Source organism: Opisthorchis viverrini, assembly GCF_000715545.1.
Source record: "Opisthorchis viverrini unplaced genomic scaffold opera_v5_38, whole genome shotgun sequence".
In the NCBI taxonomy this organism is placed as follows: domain Eukaryota; kingdom Metazoa; phylum Platyhelminthes; class Trematoda; order Opisthorchiida; family Opisthorchiidae; genus Opisthorchis; species Opisthorchis viverrini.
Window position 1 is genome coordinate 637,987 of NW_008751695.1, and position 20,189 is coordinate 658,175.

Here is a 20,189-nt window from a genome sequence, read left to right on the forward strand (position 1 = left end):
ACCCGTACAGCAATATGCAACGCACTGCAGCATTGTAAACTCGATCCTTGACGGATAAACTGATGATACGCCTACGCCACACATGACGCAGGTTCACAAAAGCTGTTCTGGCCCTCCCAATCCGGATGGAAATATCATCTTTCGTAAGAGGCTATCTTTGTCGAAATATACGACAAAGTAGTGTTGGTACACCCTCACCCTGCGAGTTGCCGCGAATTAAGTTTGGTCCGGCTTCTTCAAGACCATTCGACGAATGGCACCAGGTGGCCAGAATTCTTTATCAACCTGACACACACACACAGTTCTTAAAGAGAGTCTGCTCCTCTCTAGCAAGAATGAAACGGTTATCGGCTTTCAGCAAGGATTAGTTTCATAGGTAGAGTGGAGATGGAACGCCCCCCCCCCCCCAAAGCTTCTCACTACAAGTAACCCGCACGGAAAAGGTGCTTGCCAGAATTCCGGTAACCTTGTTAGTCCAGCTTTTTTGTTGTGGGTAATCTATTCCCTATTCCATTTTACAAAACGACAGCAAATGCAGGGCCGCTTGATGGTCCCAAGTGGTACATAAGGGTTACTTCAATTAACACATCAACGGTTAAGGTGTGATCACTACGCTGGTTCTTGTAATGGCACACTTCGCTTGGCTAGGCAGGGTCTGGGAGGTAGCATATAAAACAGGGAGGCGGGAAGAAATGAAAGTTGAACAGATATAACATGCACTGAACAACCTCCCCCCCCTGCACGATTACACGACAGTAATGACTCGACACATAGCGGCTTCAGTTGTTCTAAACACTGAACGAGCGGACGATAGAGAAGCGATGCGTTTATTTACACTACGTTTACGAACCCCTGAACAAGCAGAGTTTTTGGGACAAACCATTCTTCACACAACCGTGAAGAGGAAGAAAACGGATGAGTTGTACGGGATAATAATTGCGAGAGCAAAAGAAGCCGGTGTTGTTACTGCGGAAGAATTCGAAACAAGGCAAGTCAGATTATCGTTCCTACCAGAGAACGTGGTTGTAGGATGAAAAACTGTGATATCCGAGTAGGCTGAACGGGCGATCCGCCAGGCTGTCCGTACAAGGAGCGAGATGACTCGTTAGATTCAACAAGCCTGTTCGGAACCTCAAGTGGATAGCCAATATTTGCCAACTGTTGCTGTTGTTGGTGTGCGGAAGCCTCGTTCGTTGTGTACAGCTCGTCTGAAGAACAAAGACCACCGAAGAGGAATACACAGCCATGGGCAAATGTACAAGAGTAGCCACGACATTCTTGCGGGCCAAAGAGCAAGTCCACATAGTTCGGCTGTTGCGTTGACAGCCAACGGCCGGAAGCGAAAACCTGATGCGGTGCACCTGTAGTGGGCACAGATGAGTCTTGTCTTTGACAAACACGAAGTTCCAAACTATACAGTGCGATCGGGTTAGAAGGGAACATTTGTTCGTTTGTGGTGAGTGAGCTCGTGCTATCTGGGCCATTGGTTACCGTCTGAGCATCAGCGGAAGGCTTTGTTCGAGAGCCAAATAGACGACGTTCCTGAATGGCCAACGCCTCCAACTGTTTGGCTCGCTTGTCGGCAGAACGGCGAGGGCCTGGCTTTTGCACTTTCTGGTTCACTGAAAAGTAAAACAGTTGCAAACCAGGAAACCAGGCTAAGCGTTGATAACACCAATAAAAGAAAATTAGTTGGAAATTAAAGCCACGGACGATAGACTGTGCGTGGTATGTCCAAACGGACAGCAACTTGTTTCTTGCGTTACACGGTAACAAAGATCGTCGGTTCCGAATGATAATGGCATCAGAGTCGCCCTGTTCACTTGGCACTTGTCTTTAGACTTGAATAAGCTAAGGAACGTTCAGACGGTTCCCCATGGGATTCAGTGCAAATAGTTGCCTTTGTTGCGTGGATTCAGCTGGCCTAATTCGACAGGGAAAACAAGTCCGCATACGGATTCCAGCCACAGGCGACTGAAGCTGATCAAAATGGCCACTAATGAAACCGTAATGGAAAGAAACACAAATACAGAGATATAATTCCATCCTTTAGTCACTTCAACCAGTCAGCAGAACTGTAGACTGTGAGTTGTACCTTTCCCAACTATCCTTAGTTCAAAAGTACGCAGGGGGCGAGATGACTCAGTGGTTAGAGCGTGAATTCACTGACCGTGGTTCGAACCCGACCACTGCCTCTCGACTAGCCCTGTCTAAACTTGGGTAACTTGACAGAACCCCAGCCCCCGTGCTTCCATCGGGTGGCATGGCAGTTATGCACCGAAAGGGTGCTGCGGTTGAACAAAGATATCAGGAAATGTGATTGCGCTTACCAGCCATCTGTTCGTGTTTTCTATCAGTCGACAGAAGTTTGGATGTGTACTTCACAACGAGTGTTTTAACTACACAGTGAACTTTCAGCATTTCCGTTTTCGTAAAAACGGGTAGGCGCATACCGTGCACGGCATCAAAAGAGTGCAAACCGTTGGTTGTCTTATTGAAATGGTGTGTCTCACAGGTTATACGCGGTGACAAACATCTGTCGTACGGATAGTTCCAGAGCAAGTGCCCAAAACTCCGCCAGATGCCCGCAAGAATTCGCTAGATGTCTTCTTTCATGAAGCGATGAACTTATCTTTCGAGTAACTTTTGAAAGTAAGATGCTCTAAATAATTTTTAAATGGATTTTTAAGCAAGGGTCCATTCTCTAGGCGATATACAGACAACCATGGCAACTTTCAGGTCATCATCATCGACAGCATGACATCAGCATTCAACACCGATGCCTTGCTGCCGTACAACCATGACACATTTAAAAGCCTTAGTGTGAAGAAAAGAATAAAGGTGGACGGGGAAGGGACTTAGTGCTCGCGTACCACAATCAAACCTCCAGACACTCACTCAGGCAATCCGGATAGAAATTGACAACAAGATCGCCATCGGTTCGCAGCCATATCTTGCGACGTCTCTGCAGCGGCGCAGTGGGGATCACGCGGTCAGGTACCGTGCTACTCGAAGGGAGCACGAGGTCAGGTGCCGCCAAATAACCAAAGCAGCTGGACGACTCAGTTTTGACGATTGTCCGGTAGGTTTTTGTCGCTGCTATCCCAAAGTCTTCCCAGTTGAGTCACATCACTACTTGCTACTTCACACGGGGTTACCGAGACTGCAAAACACGACAATGCATTTGTAAGTAGACATTGGCAAATCAGTTTGTTTTTCACGAGAGACTCAACTGCATCTCTCGTTTGTGATATTCTACAACTGAAAGTGCTGCACTCAGGCCGCCTCAGGTTTCAGTTGGCACGATATTCGAGATATCGCAGTATATTTTCATGAAGGAAACTACTCACAAGGTTGCTGAAAACTCTTCGACCAAATTGATTTGCAAATGAGGGTATTTTTCGAAAACGGTGCAATTTGGGTTCGATTATATCATAAGGTTGACGGAAACTCGGGGACTGCGCCGATGAGCCCCAGAAAGAGCGAAACCGGTCGTGGGCTGTCGAAGAGTTTTCAGCAACCTATGAGTAGTTTCCTTTATAGAAGTCCTTACCTTGTCGTTCTAGAAAGAAGCACGAGGGCTGGGATGTCCCCAGGTTGCCCAAGGCTAGACAAGGGAAGTAGAGAGGCAGAGATCGGTTTCGAACCACAGACCTTCCGGTCAGTAAATTCGCGCTCAAACCACTGAGTGACCTTGAGTCTAGGAAAAACGCGTCTTAAATGGGTGATAACATTTGCATTAATCGCAGCGATGGATTGAATAGAACGAATATTGCACCGTTCCCTCATGTTATCTTCTTTAGAAAAAAGTGACATGAGTCAGTCCTATTGCCAAATACAAGACAAAAAGGGCAACTAACCGGTCGACGAACAATCCGCCTGAGGAACGGGTGGTTCTGAATTTGGGGAAGATCCTGAAGAGGAAGAATAGAAAGGGTCGCCACGACGATCACAACCTTGAGTGGTACTTGGGTCGGGACTAAGATTATCGCAAACGGGTGACAATCCAGATGGTGAACGTGGGGGGCAGGGTCGTGAGAAAAGACTGGTGCATGCTTTCTGTCTTTGCCAACTTCGACGTTGTCTAGCTGCTTCTTCTAACAGCTGCTCAGTTGGTTGACTGACACACACCACCGTAAAACTAATGACCTTGGTGGTGGCAGATGCATCGTCCTCCCGAACTTGGGCTTGAATTCCATTCAGAGCGAGGTCCTCAAAAGTGGGATAGGTGTCGTCCGCGTCAGAATCCCTGTAAGGCAAGTTGAGGATGGTCGCGTGCTCGAAGTCGATTGGCGGACAACTGGGAACAGATGTAGAACAGCTAACTTTGGTCCAAAACCAGGTTGTCGTGGACCAATCTGAAACAGAAGGACGAGGCGGCGGTGGAGTGACCAGAAAAAGTGTAATTCGATACACAAAGACCCTAAGTGAATTTCGAACCTCGCCCGTCCCGAATTTATTCATGTACAAGAAGAGGATCGATGAATTCGGCATCTTAAGCGATTGCGATGAGTTCACAGCATCCTAGTATGTCAGTTAAAACAATCGTTCAGCTGTAGCACCCTTTCGGTGCCTAACTGCCATGCCACCCGAAGGCTGCACGAGGGATGGGATACTGCCAGGTAGCCCAAGCCTAGACAGGGGAAGTCGAGAGGCAGAGGTTGGGTTCGAACCACGGACCTTCCGGTCAGTGAATACGCGCTCTAACCAATGAGCCATGTCACTTCAAGGATGTACAGCGAGAGGGATTGATTGAAGGTCTTGTAATGTGAATTGTCTAAGTCTCCGACTACAAACGAAGATGATTACTTTCAAACTCAGATCAATGGAAGCCCTAGTCACTAACCCGCCGCTACGCACCACTACACTCCCCAATAACGCACTGATGATGTCACCTCGATTGGTGATGAAATGTTTGCAATCAAATCGCCCAGCTCAGCGGAAAAGACAACAGCCAACTACGCTACCTGAGCTACCAACATTTTCCTCTATGGAGTACCAGTATTTATTGTTGGTGTAACGCTGCCGCGAACGACGGCGGTATGGGTGGCAGCAACAACAAGGTATACGGAACCGTAAAGACTTGGAGATAACAGAACTGACGAGCGCTAACCTTCGCCAGGTTGTAGACCACATCTTGTTAATATCCATAAATCAGCTACTGGATCGCCACGATACCTCCTCATCGATTCTTCCTGCTGCTGTCGCTCTGCCGAAGGTAGTCTTTGTCGGCGAATCGGAGGTTCGAAAGACGGAGATGCTGGTGACTCTGAGTTACCGAACAACACCAACATTCGGTGAGCGTCCAAAGCACACACCGAGTGACCCCATCGGCCTGGGGGCCATGCCGACAATACAACGCCTGAAGTAGTTTGGTCTGCTTCACTGACTGCGAGCCACTGGCCACGTGTTGGAGCGAAGATGCACAAGTCGTTGATACATGTGCCTTGGGAGAGTGAAATTCCGCCGAAAAGGACTAAAAGACTAGGTTCGTCAACGGAGCCCCCCGGTAAGAAACAGCCCGACTGTCCGACGCAGACTGGTGGAGGGTCGGTTGTCGCTTGAGTTACGTGACATAGAGGCAGTCGGGACCACAACAGATTCGACGGGTTGAAGCTGTACAAATCGGATAGGCATTCAATTCTACCCTGAATACAAGCAAAGATGAAGAATCATATAGTCGGAGCAATGACGAGGAGTTGCGACGACACCAAAGACATCCAAATGGCCACTGAAGATACATGGAACTAAAACAAGGGTTATAAGATCAATAGGTGAATATTACTCAAACGAGATAACTTAGTATCTCGCCGACAAAGACGCTGACAATCAGTCCACAAAGGTATCCAGAATGTCAGATTTCTGAAAGTAACCACAGAATGCCCGGAATCTACTGAGACCTCTACTTCACTAGATGCCGACCAGATAGCCTGAATCAAAGTCAAACAGCGCGAGATAGCGTTTAACCAAAGCCATACAGTGCTCTAAATAAAAATACCTCGACGCCGTCGTACTTTCGCACTCGCACTTGCTTGTTCGCAACAAAGCTGTTGTGTTCAATGTCGGTGAGTCTTTTTTCGTCATTAGGAACTAGGGGACAGAAGTCAGATATAATAAAAGACTTTGTATTGAGAACTCGATGTCTGATTCAAGCAGATACAGGAACATGAAATGTATTACAGACCTGTTCTTCGCGGCTGTGTTGTCAACCACAGTGAGACTTCGTGGTGCCTTGGGTTACGGCAGAGGAAGACTCGCAAACTTGGAATCTACAATATCTCACCAAGTTGTGCACACGAAAACTAGATGAAGATACGTGGAAGCTAGCAGAGCAAGTGCAGGCACGACCAAATCAATTGGGTTGGGAGAATAAAACCTGTGTCTACCTGGGTTGTCAGGTTGAAAGACATGGGATGCTTGGATTGTTGTTCTCGGATAACTGAGCGCAGTTTACCTGCAGAATTCCAACGACTTGGTCAGGAACCGGGATTCGCATCACAGCCAATCAAAGGGCAAATCAGTAACAGCAGCAAAAAAACAGTGAAGTGTATTATGCCAACCATGCGGGAGCGGACCTCTATTGAGTGCTATAGGAGCAACGTAACATACCGACTACAGCGATTGGGTAATACTGAACGCAGAGATTTTGCTACAAAATGCGTACAACAATGTTCACAGTACCGAATGCCTTTTCAAGTCCTTTAGATCACCGCCACACACCTAGGCGAGAGAAGATCGACACAAAAGCGCTGTTACGGCGGTGCTAGTTGAGTGGAGTACAGAACTGGTGCCTCCGAAAACCCCACGTTATGGGTGAGAGGACAGATGGCGTAGAGATAGATAGACGGTACAAAGAGCGCAGAGATAGATCCACTCGCAGATGGACTACGTTGAGAGGGAAAACCTCGCATCAACTTCAGTGTAAACCAGCTCTCTATGGAGAAATGGTGTGGAGCTAGCATACTAACGCTTTGCAAACCGACAGCACTGTCGACCGATAATGCGGCAGACTCGATAGTTGATCAGATGGTCGACGATCTTTTCGCCGAGCTTGGTAATTAGCTTGCAAACGTTTCTTCGCCGGTCAGGGAGACATCGTCAGTGTGAGTTGATTGAGTGCTTCCTCCGTGCCTAGCCGTGTTCATACATTTTTTGAAGAGTGTCTAATATCCTCTCATGTAATTAGCAAAATGGTATATACCTTTCTTGTAATGTTATTGGCCCGGTCGTGATTTGCGCTGCGTTCTGGTCTGTATGCCTCGTATTTCACTGGTTGGTTGAATGGCTGGCCCGTTCCCGGACGGACCAGTCGAAAAGATCAACAACAACCTGATTAACCCGAGCTACAAATATTTCGACACACACATTGATGCAGACTTGAGAAACCGTCCTTCAGTGAATAAACCGCGCCTTCACTGAAGGCGAACTCGGGCTTGAATTATCCAATTAACAGCGTTCCGTTGTTTAGACAGTATTGCAAACAAGGACTGACTTAACCAAAGTAAAGCTGAGCCAATCAATGGACCAATCACAAATGAGCGTATCTGAACATCCAATGAAGTATGCAAAGAGCGGCAATGTTATTTGTGGTCTGATAAAAATACGTTTTTCGATTTGTAAATTGAGATTCCCATAGGGTGGTACGAGTTCTTTCTGGTCGATTTCCAGGAACACAACACATTCGACCGTCCTGAATGAGAAGGGTACACTTTCAAAATGAATATTTTCCTAAACCTTAATTTCCGAAGCAACCGGTGACATCCAGAACCTGTTTAAACCATAAGACACATCCTATACAGATAAGAAAAGAGAATAGTTCAGCTGTAGCACTCTTCCGGTGCCTAAATGCCATAGCACGATGGCTAAGATGCTGCCAGTTTGCCCAAGCCTAGACAGGGGAAGTCGAAAGGCAGAGGTCGGATTCGGACTAAGGACCTTCCGGTCAGTAAATTCATGTTATAACCACCGAGCCAGCTCGCCCCACATCCTATACAGTTCAGTTTAGGTTTTTGACATGCAACATGCAGGTGAACTACGACGTTCCGTAAAGCACAATAATCTTGATCATAAGTTGTGTACGAGTATGAGTAATCTAAATTGTCAGCTCGGGTTGACTTATTCATCCTATCAGTGGTCGCACTAGGGAAATCTTACTCTAAAGCACAACTCTTCATTCATATAAAGGTATTTTTGGCATTCCAGTAAAGGTTATCGGATGCATGCCGTTTTGGTTACAGTCTAATCCGAATGTGAGATGGCATAAGCACAAAAGATACTCTTCAAATTGGACGATGGAGCTCCTCTCTTCTTGAAAATACTTTTCAGAAGCACTCTCTTGGGCAGTGGCGTTGGATTTCCATAACCGCGATCAAAATCAAAATGTTCACACCCTATAAATCCGCTGAGTCAATAGGCAGTTCAGTATCATATGCACCTGGCCACCCAGCCCGTGAAGCGCACGCTGTAAAACAAGTCGCAAAGTATGCTGAAAATGTAATGTACTACTCATAAGGTTGCTGAAAATCTGCTGACAGCCCACGACCGGTTAAACGAGAATTCAGCTGGGATCCAGGTGAGTCTCTCAAAAAACCAAATTAGTTTGCAAATGAGTACATATTCGCTGATTGCGTGCAATTTGGTTTCAAGTAGAACGTGAGGTTGACGGAAACCCAGGGACTGCGCCTACCTGATGAGTCCCAAAAAGGGCGAAACCGGTCGTGGGCTGTCAGCAGATTTTCAGCAACCTTATGAGTAGTACATTACAAAGATATACATGTGTCGCGATATCTCGAATATCGTAGCGACTGAAACATGAGGCGGCCTGGTGCACAACATTCAGTTGGCTGAGATTCAGCTGGGTTCCAGGTGTGTCTCTCGAAAAAAATTAGTTTGCAAATGAGTGTATATGCTGAAAATGCTTTTGATCACACAGGGGATACACTAAATGAAAATGTCTGACGTTTCGACCTGGGGGGGGGAGTGGATTTTATCCTTTGGTTTCATTAAATGTACCTGCTGCGTAGCAATCAGCACCTTCACTATGAGCAGACAACCTACCGAGTCTGAACTGTTCCAAGGCATCAAAAGTCATTTCGAAATGCTACAAATTATCGAAAACTGACTGGTGTGCACGGCCTTGTTTAATACAAGTAACAATCACACTCAGCTGTAACACCTTTTCGGTGCCTAGCTGCCATGCCACCTGAAAAAGGCACGAAAGCTGAAATACTACCAGGTTGCCCAAGTCTACACAGAAGCGATCGAGAAGCTGAGGTCGGGTTCGAACCATCGACCTACCGGCCCACAAATTCGCGCCTAAACCACAAAGCTATCCCGAAGTGAGTTCGATGTATTTTGAGCGGCTACTCATGCATACGTGTTTCGGTTTGATGTCTATCGTGTTTCCTACATGAAAGGGTCATTATAGCAAAAGATTTTTTTGCCGAAAGAATTCAAATGTATGACAAGACTGCGACACGATCAGCAGAGAGCAAATTTACACATTGGTAGTTGACAAATACCGATTCGACTGGATACCAGCCATATGAACTCATTGGGCTATGGAATAGATAACTTACTGAGTTATGCCAACTGGGTTGGTGAAAGCTCTGACATCCACCGAATACGTACAAGGTTTCACCAATGAAGCCACCTTTGGCGTAGGCACGTGGAGTTGGCAATACACCTTAATTCAGAAGGAAAATGAAAGACAGGGGGTCCGGATTACGTAACACTATCGTCCGTATGTGAAAAACAATAGAAAATAATAATTATTCAGCTGTAACACCCTCCCTGTGCCCAACTGCCATGCCACCCGAAGGTTGCACGATGCCAGGTTGCCCAAGCCTAGACAGAGGAAGTCAAAATGCCAAAAACTCAGCCATCAAGCTCATCATTCACAAAACTACCACCTTAAAAAGTGTCCACACGCACAAAAAACACCACTGAACAGTGCTTGGTCAAATCCGATGTGTGACGGCATGAATACCGAGCTCAATAAATACTCATGGCCAGTTCGTTGCCACGAGAAAAAACAGTATATGCTGAACAAGCATTCACATAACAGTGTTCTGGTGACTTGTAACAGCGCACACGTTCACACTCACATGCTCACAGAACACTTGCATACTTGGGCGAGATGGCTCAAGTGGTTAGAGTGCGAATTTACTGACTGGAAGGTCCGTAGTTCGAACCCACCCTCTGCCTCTCGACTCCCCAGTCTAGGCTTGGGCAACTTGGCAGTATCCCAGCCCTCGTGCAGCCTTCGGGTGGCATGGCAGTTAGGGACCGAAAGAGTGCTACAGCTGAACGGTTTTTTTTACCTGCACATCAGGCACAATCACGTGTCAGTGCGCATTTACGTGTCCGATTCTGGTGCTATCTGAAGTGATCTAGTGCGCCGTTTGATCGTAATGTTATCTAACCACCCAGGTAAACTAACTCAACTATGCATCGCTGTCCACCGAGTCCAGTTCAGACTGCTTATACAAAGTGAATAACGACGTGATGGCGCAGTGCTATGGAGATGGGGTTCAACGCAGTACTTCCTATGACTTCCGGTGGTTGTACCCATTCAGCTGCAACACATTTTCGGTGCCCAGCTGCCATGCTACCCAAGGGAATCACGAGAAGTGGGAGACTGCCAGGTTGCCCGAGCCTAGACAGGGGAAGTCGAGATGCAGAGGTCGGGTTCGAACCACGGACCTTCCGGTCAGTAAATTCGCGCTCTAATCACTTGGGCCATATCGCCCGACCAAACATTAACGGAATCCTCCAAGATTTCCGTAGATCACAAGGAAATACGACATTAGGTTTCATGAGTGCGGAAGTATGCACCGGAACCCGACAACCAAACTTGCTCTGATTCCTCTGAGTGCTACGCGATCAATGACTTCTCAAAAAATGAAGCATTTGTGTATTACTGCCAATACAACCCTCAATTCTCGGGAAAAATATCTACCCTTTGGTCTCTTTAGACATTGGTACCTCTCTCGAAAAGAACTGAGAAACAGTTCTCATGGTCGTTAGTCCTGTGCAATCCACCATCATTATGTGGTTTCTGAATGACTGCTTCTGTGTACGGTTTCAAGCATGGCAAAGGTCAGCGGTGGAGTATGCAGTTACCGGCGTACCATTCCGATGCTGTCTACAGGCAGTCGCTAGCTTGTTGTGTGCAATCTCTTCCAAAAACTGGTCTTATTCGCCGACGCCACGCCAAGGTTTTTTCATCCAATCAAGCCAAAAGTGCTGTTAGATCATTCTAACGACTCATTGTCGACTTGACAGGACCCAGCCTATCGCCAACGTACAGTGAATAACTACTTAAAATGAATGATGACGATTCGCGTTTCTCGTTCACTCTTCCGTGCCGAGATATGACTTCCGACCAGTTTGCAAGTGATTTTCCATAATTCACACGCCTTCTGACATGCGCTCACACACAAGCTCATCTTTTCTAGTCCCTAGAGTGACGATTGCCTACGAAGGAGCCGAGGGAAACATTGATGAAAGTGCTGTGCCGGTTATGAAGCTACAGCTCATCGACCGAAAACTGAGCACTCCTGCAGTATTCACCGAAGTGTACTCAGCCTTTTCTGTATACGACAGCAAATGCAACGCCTCGAGAGAGGTAGTTTGTGTGAAACCGAAAGTTTACTTTTAATGTGTCGCTCCAAAGCCAGCTTTCTAATAAAACCAAACGTCCGGCTCCCGGGATACGTACCATTTGGCGAAGGTAAGCCACAATAGATGCGTGTGTGGCTTGTAGATTTTAATGGGAAAGTGACTTGCGGACAAAAGGAACCAAATATGCTGATGACTGAAACAACTACTGACATATTGGGAAATGTTTGGGACCGGTTGGGTAGTCATCGTTTAAGAGAGGTTTGGTAGACAATCGGTGGATTTTCAAAGAGGAAACTACTCATAATGTTGCTGAAAACTCTTCGACAGCCCACGACCGGTTTCGCCCTTCTTGGGGTTCATCAGGTAGGCGCAGTCCGCGAGTTTCCGTCAACCTTATGGTCTACTTGATTTATAAATGGGCAACCTTTCGCTGGGTCTAAAAGTACAAAATTCAAACAGAGTAAGATCCAATTGACCACCTCCAACCCCAAACCAATTGTTCCGGCACCTCTCGGCGAATACAAGTGAACAAAATTTGTGAACGACCCCAAGAGCAATATTCCATTCCTAGATTGAAAAAGCAAGGCCGCAAAAATCCAGGTTCAACATGAAGGCAACTCGCCCTAACCAATCTATCGAAAATGTCAGTCATCCCCACTAACCAACAAACAAGAACATTAGACTGACCCAGGCATAAGAAATCTCAACGATCGGTTCCCTGACTGCCTTAAAACCCAATCAACCTACTTACCTACTTACTCACTTCGCCTGACGAAGCTTTTGTGTCAAAAGCGAAACGTTACCCAGCAATAAATCCACCGATTGTTTACCAAACCTCTCTGAAACGACCTACTTTCCTGAAACGTCTTCACGACCAAACCCGAAATCTGAGGAAGGTCTGCTGATTACCGTTTCAGAAAAAAAACGATACTCAACCAAACCCCTTGATTATTACAACAGTAGACGAGGGCTACTACGCCAACCCAAATATGGACATGAATGTATGACAGACATGCCCCAATAAACTCCCAAGCAATTGCTTATAGACATTAGTGACACGTACTAAGTCTCACTCACTCATTTTCGAGAAAATTTATGGGTTTTCATAAAAAGCACTCAACTTCCTGAGGTCTGAAGTGAGTGATAATGATCTCAGTGTTATATTCACCTAAATAAAGATTGTATTGTTTCCTCATTTCAGCACCATTATCATTATTAAAGACGGCAACATCCGTGTTGGCACTGATGCCTCACTACCGTACAACCATAAAGTTCGTATAGTTATATATACATATATATATATATATGCAATGAAAAATGAAATGAAAATGAAAAATATGTAGTGAAAAGAAGAGAAAGGGAGTGGGTGGGGGAGGGTTCCTAGTGCTGGCCTATGTCAAGTATTCTGAGGTGCCTACACCTCCAACCACTCAATCAGACAATCTGGAAAGAAACTGACAGCGCGAAAGCCATTGACATCGATTAGCCACATTTTCTTGCAACGTCTCCAGCCAAGCACAGACAGGGTCACGGGGACCTTATCCTGGAAGGCGTACAACATCAACAACACCCAAACTCTTCGTGATCTCCGTCACGCCTTTCTGCCAAGTCATGTGCTGTCCGCCTCGCGGTTTGCGCCATCCTGAAGGAGGCACGAAGAACAACACTCGTCTCGGTAGACGGTGTTTCGGCATGCGCAGCATATGACCAAGCCATTGTAGTCGATAATGCTGGATATGTTCCCATTTTCCAATCACCTCGTTACTAACACGCTGACGCCATCCAAAACCAGCCACGCTTCTGAGGCATCGGTGGTCGAAAACCTGAAGACGCCTCACGTCATCTGTCCGCAGAGGCCATGTCTCGCACCCATACAACAACACAGCCCTTATTGTAGCCTGGTACACACGACCTTTAAGATCCAGTGAGATGCCTTTTTGACGCCACAAGTGACGCAAGTTAGCGAACGTGATTCGAGCCTTTGAGATGCTCCAACTGACTTCATCAACGCACTTCCGTCAGAGCTAATACAACTCATTTCAGCACGTACACTCGAGCCTAAGGGCAATTGCAACCTCATTTCCAGATGTTCAGGCTCCCATCATTGCTCGTAAAACCTACCAAGCCTACCTAAAATCCTTTCTCGTAACACAGTTAAGTCAACGTACATACTTCAAGCGACGCTGTGTGATCCAAGGTTGAATAACTTTTCCATTATTTAAATTGGTTTTCCGTTTGGTGAAATTGACGGTTCTGTGTAGTCGTCTCAGAGTAGTTTTACGAACAAGTCATCCTGGGACAGATGTATTATCTAACAAAAATAAATGGGAACCGGTACTCACCATCTCCCAACACACGTTTCCATTGCAAAAAAGCCAGGTCAAAAACCCACAGGTCATTAAAAGTGGTCCGCATATGAGTAGCTCCGCCAAATACATACAGCGCCTTCCCATTGTTTACCAACATTGAGCCAAAACGTTTCGATGGCGCAGAATGAACGGAAGACCCTTTCGTCGGCTGAGAGGCTGAACTGAGTGTACACCATTTCAGTGGGGCTTGAAGACGATAGGCTGCCAAACACATGTTCGATCGAATTTTGATGACTTCCAAACAAACATCGCGCCAACGCCTACAGACTTGAGATATGTTCGGAAAATCCGTGCATGGTGACAAAAGCATGAAAATGTACTGCAGCAGTTCGACAGGCAGATTTTGGAACATGTGGTATCAATGGTCGGCGTATTACTCGGAGTGAGAGCCAAGGCAGGAAGATGTGATGAGGAGACGCAAAAGATCACGTGTAGTAAGCTTCCACTGGACAGTACGCACACATATTGAACGATCTGTACATCTTCTGAAGCCAAAGAGATAAGAGAATTACGTTGCTCTTGTGAATGACAGGAGAAAGAACGAATGAGAGGCCGATCGCGATTCGGTTTCCGACTGTGAAAATGCAGGTATTCAAACCACAAAATAGGGAGAGGAGAGATGCTCTTGGAAATGCTAGTGGGCACAGACGTGGTGCGTAAGATAAGCAAAATGAAAATTAGCGCGAGAGTGCTGAGTTGGGTTGGTACAAGGAACAGTTTGGGGGGGGGGGCAGATTATGCTGAACAGTATTCAACTTGGTGCCAAAATGTGAGGCAGATGGTAAGTAGATGCACATATATAAATCGTCCAGCTGTAGCACCCTTTCGGTGCCTAGCTGCCATGCCACCCGAAGGAGGCACGAGGACTGGGATACAGTCAGGTTTCCCAAGCCTAGACAGAGGAAGTCGAGAAGCAGAGGTCGGGTTCGAAACACGGACCTTCCCGTCAGTAAATTCGCGCTCTAACCACTTGGTCCATCTCGCCCCGATGTACATACGGAATTTAGTGGGTTTAGTTGACATAAGCAGCACAAGCGAAAGTTTACTGGAACCATGGAGGAGGTCTCTTGCACCTAGATGGCGGCAGAGAAACAATCTAAAGAATAACTTGACCATTTTCTGGACCGCAGAGCAGGAATCCCGGGGGTAGCTACCATAAGGGAATTAGGCGCTAGGGGGTCAACGTCCAGGTTTGTCTTACCGAGTTATGTGCCGATCGGGCCACAGTTGATAAGGATTATGGAGTGCGCTATCGGCCTATTTGCCACGTTGTTCAGGAATGAGGTAATCCTCTTGGGTTGGAGTAGACAGTTCTGCATTTCAAGAAAAATATGGTAGATGTTCACCACAGCACGGACACTTTTATTAGTCGACAAACTTGGTGGTTCTGTGATGTTGAAAAAGAATAGTGAGGTGATGAGGCGACTACGACGAGGAAGCTAGAGTTGGGGTCATTTGGAATGCGGCTGTTTTAGCTTGATATATCATCGGGGATGCAGACAGTGGTCGTTCATCCGCCTATCTCTGAAATCTCGGAAGTCGTAATGCTCCCGGCACGTTCCCTCGCAGACGATATTGCTTTCCTTGGTTCAGATCCCTCACAAATGCGGACGATTTTAAATAACCTAAACAACTCTACCGCATGGTTTGGTATGCACTTCAAACCTGCGAAGTGTAAAGTGCTACTACAGATCCACATCTCATGCTTGCAGGTGAGCCAATCGATACAGTAGATAAATCTGTTCACCTGAGCAGTCGTATGAGTTCCGGTGGATTGGGTGGAGATGAGACCATTTCTTGAATCGGAAAGGCCAGGGTAGCTTTTTCCAACCTCCGACACCCATGGCATCGACGTGACGGATTAGTAGTGCTGAGGTACGCCATATGGTCTTAGGAAGAAATAGCTATCCTGCGATAGATGAATTACACACGCTTCATAGGTTGCGATGGTTAGGAAATGTACTCCGCATGTCAGAAGACCGTCTGCCTCACAGAGCTCTTTCTTCCCAGCCCTGTGCTGAGTGGAAAAGACCAAGAGGTGGATAATGTATGACATGGCAACGAAGTACGAAAACACCAACCAGTAAACTTAGTCGGGTGGGCAACTGCCGCCTTTCTGGATGGGGACCCAGGGACTCAAATCACCACTGGTTAATGACATTGGCGGAAATGGCCCAATCGCTCAGTCAGTGGGCTCGTGCATCAAAGCTATCTCCTTCATTGGTTACTTCCCAATTTCCCGAACAAACTGAACATGCCTTCGCCTCCAAGGCTTGGTTGTACATTCCACTTTCCCATTTTTCGGTGATCGAAACTGTGCCCGCATATGGTTTACAGCTGATAAATTGATTGATCGATTGATTGACACCATTTCGGTACCTAGCCGCCAGGCCGCCCAAAGAGGAGTAAACTACTGTCAACTTGTCCAAACCTAGGGAAGAGCAGTCGAGGTGCTAAGGTTTGGTTCAATCAACGGACCTACTGGTTCAGTTCGAGCCTTAAACACTGAGCTACCGGCGTTAAATTCTTGGGAAATGGGAAGTATGGGAATCCCGCTGCTAACGCGAGGGAGGGAAGAAGGAAAAGTGATGCATTTGGAGGGAAAGTAGTTCTGTCCTCTGCGATTGGTTTGTAGATAGTAAGACGTTTTCCCCTGGCGACCAGCACGTCCATATTGAGGTCAATATGGATGGTCGGGTTAGGAAAGGTTGGCCCGAAAAACCGCACACTCCGGTCGCCCAACGGCTGATCGTGAACGCCGGCGCATTATTCAACACGGTAGAAATGCTTTTAAAACCAGAGCCCGGTGCTGCTCAAAAAGTACCTGCCGTATGCAGCTGCATAAGAAGTGAGATACAATCCGCTACGACCCGCGTCCTCGGGTCAGGCTGGCCTTTCGCAGCCAAGTGGGTTAAACTACTGAATCACTGATTCGGGAAAGTCTCCCAAGAAGACCCTAGCAACCGCTACCTCGCGGTTCAGAGTTTTGAATCGGAGGCTGGGGTTAGTGTCCTCAAACAAAACCCTACACCCACCGCCTCTACTGTCAACTTGTCCAAACCTAGGGAAGAGCAGTCGAGGTGCTAAGGTTTGGTTCAATCAACGGACCTACTGGTTCAGTTCGAGCCTTAAACACTGAGCTACCGGCGTTAAATTCTTGGGAAATGGGAAGTATGGGAATCCCGCTGCTAACGCGAGGGAGGGAAGAAGGAAAAGTGATGCATTTGGAGGGAAAGTAGTTCTGTCCTCTGCGATTGGTTTGTAGATAGTAAGACGTTTTCCCCTGGCGACCAGCACGTCCATATTGAGGTCAATATGGATGGTCGGGTTAGGAAAGGTTGGCCCGAAAAACCGCACACTCCGGTCGCCCAACGGCTGATCGTGAACGCCGGCGCATTATTCAACACGGTAGAAATGCTTTTAAAACCAGAGCCCGGTGCTCCTCAAAAAGTACCTGCCGTATGCAGCTGCATAAGAAGTGAGATACAATCCGCTACGACCCGCGTCCTCGGGTCAGGCTGGCCTTTCGCAGCCAAGTGGGTTAAACTACTGAATCACTGATTCGGGAAAGTCTCCCAAGAAGACCCTAGCAACCGCTACCTCGCGGTTCAGAGTTTTGAATCGGAGGCTGGGGTTAGTGTCCTCAAACAAAACCCTACATCCTCCCACCGCCTTTTGGGTCGAACTTTTGAGCCAAAGGCTCAAGTTGGAGTACCTCAACCAAACCCCATAATTCTCTCTGAGGAACCGGGAAGCACCATTTGCCCTTGCAGCTCTTTGCTCACTGGCCATCCTCCACATCCCCTTTATCCCACTAAATGACGTAGTGCGATGAACCCACCTGTCCTCCTCCTTGCTAATATTCTGCGTAGAAACTATAGACCAGAAAAAAAAACCAAAGTAACCACTAACCAACCGGACCACTACAAAACTTCCAACACAAGCGCTCAAGTCGAGCCACTTAGAGGCCACCAAACCCAAAGAAAGTCATGGGTTCAATTGAACCATGTTACCATCAGTTACCGATGGAGAACCACGACCAAAGATTATCGCTTCTTTTGGGGTTTCAACTTAACTCTGATCATGTCATTGTGCGGACCCGGTCGACATTTCGCTTTGCGTCAGCATTACGCGAGCCAAAGTAGAGCAGTTCCATTCATAAAATTCGAAAAGTTTAAGTAGCCCAAAATTATCAGGCTGATCTGACTAGAAAGCTACTGGAAATGCACAGTCATAAGCATAAATAGGACTGCTTAGAAGTTGAATGGAAACGAGTGGAAGAATCTATGCTCCCGGGTTTCAGGACTGTTTGTCCAAGCCATCCGATTCGATTAAATGAAAAGTGGATATCGTCCAGGTAATCAAATCTTATTGCTGCCATACCAGCAACGAGCGACTGTGATGGCGTACGATGAACCCACAAACACAGGAATATCAGGAGTTTGAAGACTACATGGAGCGCTGATGAATTGTGAAGGCCCAGGAGATGGAGAACGTTCTCGCTGAGGGCAACAGATCAACCGGTCAAAACCAGACAAGTGTCGATGACACGATATGCGAGGAAGGTGGAACGGCAGTTTATTCACAGAATTGTGTCTTGAGTGATGAGTTGGACATCTCAGTCTGTAGTTCAGATAGTCTCCTTCACATTACTGCTAGAAGAACCCGGTGGGTCTCAAAGGAACATCGACATTATCCTCAATAGCATAACATCAGCGTTCAATATTGATGCTCTGGTGCAGTACAACTAAAAGATATTCGGAAACCCTACTTTGAAGAAAAGAATAGAAGTGAATGGAAAGGGGACCTAGTGCTAACCAACAACCACCACTCTAAGGTGCCCAAACCTCCATACACTCATTCAGGCAATCTGGATAGAAACTGACTACAAAAACGCCACTGACACTGATTAGCGGACACATCTTGCAGCGTCTCCAACCAGTCGCAGGGAGGATCACGCGGTCCCCATCCTGGGAGGCGAATAGAACCGACAGCACCCGAACGTTTAGTGATTTCTTTCATACTACTCTGCCATTTCAAGGATTGGCCACCCCTCTGCTTCCGCCATCCTGAATTGGGCACGGAAACAGCAATCTCTTTGGCAAACGATGGTTCGGCATAGGCAATACATGTCCCAACCAACGCAGCTTCTGGTGCTGGACATTTTTTTGATGGAATTACCCGTCACACAACCGAAAACTGACTTTTTAATTGCTTCGTTATGTATTCGCCGGCACCAAACCACACGAGCTATGGTTCTGAGACAACGATTGTCGAACACCTGAAGACGTCTCAGTTCCGCTTCTCTCAGAGGCCAAGTGTGACAGCGATACAACAAAACAGCCCGCATTGTAGGTTGATACACACGTCCCTTGAGATTCAGGGATACACCACGTTGATGGCATGGGTATCTCAAATTAGCAAACGGAACCCCAGCCTCGAAAATATGTGCATTAACCTCATCTGTCACACTACACTCACAACTAATACACCCTCCAAGATGCGTAAAACACTCCACAACTTTGAGTACCTCTTCCTGGACTGTAAGTTGTGTGTTAAGTGTCCGCATGCCCATGAGCGTGACTTTACACTTTGTGGGTTCAAAGTGCATACCAAAGGACGGGATGACTTTGGTCAGTTCATCCAAAAAATACCTGCGCCTTCTCTTCTTCGAAGACGAGAATGATCTCGTCTGCATATTCCAGATCCACAAGGTTTTCTTCACAGGCCATGTAAAACCCGGGGTTTTAGAGACCTTCCAACGTTCGTTCACGAAGTCAGACAAGAATAGAGGGAGTGCGCATTCCTGACGGACACTACTTTGTGTACGGTAGCTTTTGGAGAGCTCACCGTATACTCTCACACGTCCGGAAGTCGGAGAATACGGAGCTTATGTTCACGAACTACCGGCGCTTTTCTTGGTGAGCAAGCTTATCAACCAGAACAGACCAATCAACCGAGTCGAATGCGCCTCGGAAATCCAGGAATACTAGAATTATGGGTCGCTTATACGTATGGCGTCGTTCGGTGGCGCTCGAGAGAACACATGCAGTCGTAAACCTTCGAGGCCGTAGGTGGTTCCACGTTCACCGTCCAGGGTTCTACTTCACCCGAGGACGTCAAAAGACTTTCAGTGTTTGACCATCGATGTCTTCGGAGCATTGCCCGAATCTGGTGGGAACACCGGATCAGCAA

General features: G+C 47.0%; 1 protein-coding gene across 1 annotated transcript; it reads right to left on the minus strand.

Annotated features, from left to right (window-relative positions):
* Positions 1 to 822: 822 nt before the first annotated feature.
* Positions 823 to 19,726, minus strand: T265_02921 (hypothetical protein; the record flags this gene model as incomplete). The annotated part of the gene is made up of 6 exons (XM_009167285.1): positions 823 to 1,622; positions 2,899 to 3,096; positions 3,861 to 4,358; positions 5,114 to 5,560; positions 13,968 to 14,142; positions 19,649 to 19,726. 6 exons carry the CDS (start codon positions 19,724 to 19,726, stop codon positions 994 to 996), a joined length of 2,025 nt encoding a protein of 674 aa, XP_009165549.1.
* Between the last annotated feature and the right edge of the window lie 463 nt (positions 19,727 to 20,189).